At 48.8% G+C, this 2,635-nt stretch overlaps 1 protein-coding gene across 1 annotated transcript; it reads left to right on the forward strand.

Annotated features, from left to right (window-relative positions):
• Positions 1 to 206: 206 nt before the first annotated feature.
• LOC103807507 (myosin-13-like) lies at positions 207 to 1,637 on the forward strand (the record flags this gene model as incomplete). Its single annotated transcript, XM_009080239.1, has 5 exons — positions 207 to 392; positions 490 to 633; positions 725 to 881; positions 1,413 to 1,440; positions 1,526 to 1,637. Coding segments are annotated over 5 exons (627 nt in total), but the record flags the coding sequence as incomplete, so codon positions are not given.
• Between the last annotated feature and the right edge of the window lie 998 nt (positions 1,638 to 2,635).

The raw sequence follows: 2,635 nt of genomic DNA on the forward strand, positions 1-2,635 counted from the left end.
CGGACGCAGGCAATTTTCGGAGAGGCTGCTCCCTACTTACGCAAGTCCGAGAAGGAGAGGATCGAAGCCCAGAATCGCCCCTTTGATGCTAAGGCAGCCTGTTTTGTGGTGGATAATAAGCAAATGTATGTGAAAGGCACCATACAGAGCAGAGAAGGTGGCAAGGTCACAGTTAAAACATATGATGACGCAGTAAGTGATGCCAACTTGCAATTTTCGGAGAGGCTGCTCCCTACTTACGCAAGTCCGAGAAGGAGAGGATCGAAGCCCAGAATCGCCCCTTTGATGCTAAGGCAGCCTGTTTTGTGGTGGATAATAAGCAAATGTATGTGAAAGGCACCATACAGAGCAGAGAAGGTGGCAAGGTCACAGTTAAAACATATGATGACGCAGTAAGTGATGCCAACTTTCACTCCTACGTGATCAGCCGGTTCAGACAGTTCCTTGATTTGGGTTTCTCCTCTTGTTGTTCCCTTGTGTTTTTGTCAGACTGTGACTGTAAAGGATGATGAAGTCTTCCCAATGAACCCTCCCAAATTCGACAAGATCGAGGACATGGCCATGATGACCCACCTCCACGAACCCGCTGTGCTGTACAACCTCAAAGAGCGTTACGCAGCCTGGATGATCTACGTGAGTGCCAGCAGCAGCTTCCCTTGGGCAGCTGCAGGAACTGCTCTGCCAGGCTCAGGGCAAGCCAACGTGCTGTCTCCCTTCCCCACAGACCTACTCGGGTCTCTTCTGCGTCACTGTCAACCCCTACAAGTGGCTGCCGGTGTACAACCCCGAGGTGGTGATGGCCTACCGAGGCAAGAAGCGCCAGGAGGCTCCTCCACACATCTTCTCCATCTCTGACAATGCCTATCAGTTCATGCTGACTGGTGAGTGCTTGGCAAGAGTGGAAAAACCTGAGAGACACAGGGTGGACTACTTGGCCAAGGAACACTAGATAGTTCAGGCATCTTGGGTTTTACTCTATGTCTACTCATAGTCTTCCAGCACAACTCAGGAACACTCTGCCTGTGACACCTTAATGATCTCTGGGCTGTCAGATAACGAAGGAAAAGCAGGAGGTGGTTGTATGGCTTTGTGCCCTCTCTCCTCATAAGGAATATAAAGAAATAGTAAAAAAGGAGCACAGCAAACAATCTGATTTCAAGGTCTATACATAAAACAAACAGTAGGTGGGAAGCCTTATAAATAATCACTTCCTGAAGTTAAATTTTGGGCTGTTTCATCCTTCTCTGCGCAAAACAAAATGCAGGTGCACATTAATGCAGAATTTACCTTGTCTGGTAGCAAAGTGATAAACACAGGTACAATATAGTTGGTTCCCTTGGAGTCAGTTAGCTGTGTCTGAGGACAAAACCCTCCACATCTCATCTGAACAGCTCTTTCTGTGCCTTTTTCAGATCGGCACAACCAGTCAATCCTCATCACGTGAGTATGTTTGGAGTGGCAAAGCTGAAAGAGAAGGGAAAATGTTTCCTGTTTCCTATAATAATGACTATTTTCTTTTCAACAGTGGAGAATCCGGTGCAGGGAAGACTGTGAACACCAAACGTGTCATCCAGTACTTTGCAACAATTGCAGTTACTGGTGAGAAGAAGAAAGATGCACAGCCTGGCAAAATGCAGGTATGACATTGGCTCCTCCTTCTAGTGTTGGCCCAGACTGTGCCTACAGAGCAGAAAGGCACCAATGGGTACTTTGGGGGTTTGCAAGACTACCAAAAGGCAGAAAAGTGTTGTGCAGCTGAGAAGACAGTCAGGATGCACAGCCCAAGCACACCTATGCTCCTTTACCCCTGCTATGCAGCCTCCAGCCCTCTGCACTCTACTTAGAAAACCATTTTGCCACTGTAGAAAAGGCCCAAGCCTCTGTTTCTCTCCAGTCTCCCTCTACACAGCAGAGTCTTCATCAGGGAGAGGCAAATAATGTCAGACAGCAGCTTTCTCTGTGCTGACTGTCCATGTACTATCTATCCATCAGCGTCCTAAGATCAGCCACATCCAGAGCACCTGAGTGGCTGCAGGTGTAAACACAGCAGTCACACAGTTGTGCCATTCCAGATGCTTAGTTCATTCCTATTGACAGGGAAAGTGCAGGAATTCTGCACTCCACAGTGGCTGTGCTGAAGTCAAGAGTTATCTCAATTGCATCAGGTAGTAGCTTCCACTGGCTTGTTTTCCTGCCTGTGGTCAATGGAACAGCCCTGAGGGGCAGCATCAGAAAGGGGACAGAATTGGGACAGCTGGGCCCACTTGCCTGTCAGTTAGAAAGCAATCTCAGAGAGGATCCTTGCAGGACAGAAAGCCCATGCCCTGATGTCCCTCCGCTGAGCAGCACAGCTGCCGCGATCAGAGCCCACTGGGGCATTTACAAGGCAGGAGATCCATTCCCTAGCTCAGAGCAAGCAACAAACACCCTTGTGGCACAAGTGTGTGCCAGCACAGCCTGTGAGATGGTATGTGCATCAAAGGGGGTGACACGTGTCAGCATGTTATTTGAGTACCCAAGGGCATAGCGGAACTTAAGGAGATTCCAAGGCTGAATATTCTTTTCGCACCCCGAGGCAGGTGTCTGTGACTGATGGGTTGTTATGGCCAATGCAAGTTCATCACAAGCACTCTTT

Source organism: Acanthisitta chloris, unplaced genomic scaffold (assembly GCF_000695815.1).
Source record: "Acanthisitta chloris isolate BGI_N310 unplaced genomic scaffold, ASM69581v1 scaffold15618, whole genome shotgun sequence".
Lineage (NCBI taxonomy): Eukaryota > Metazoa > Chordata > Aves > Passeriformes > Acanthisittidae > Acanthisitta > Acanthisitta chloris.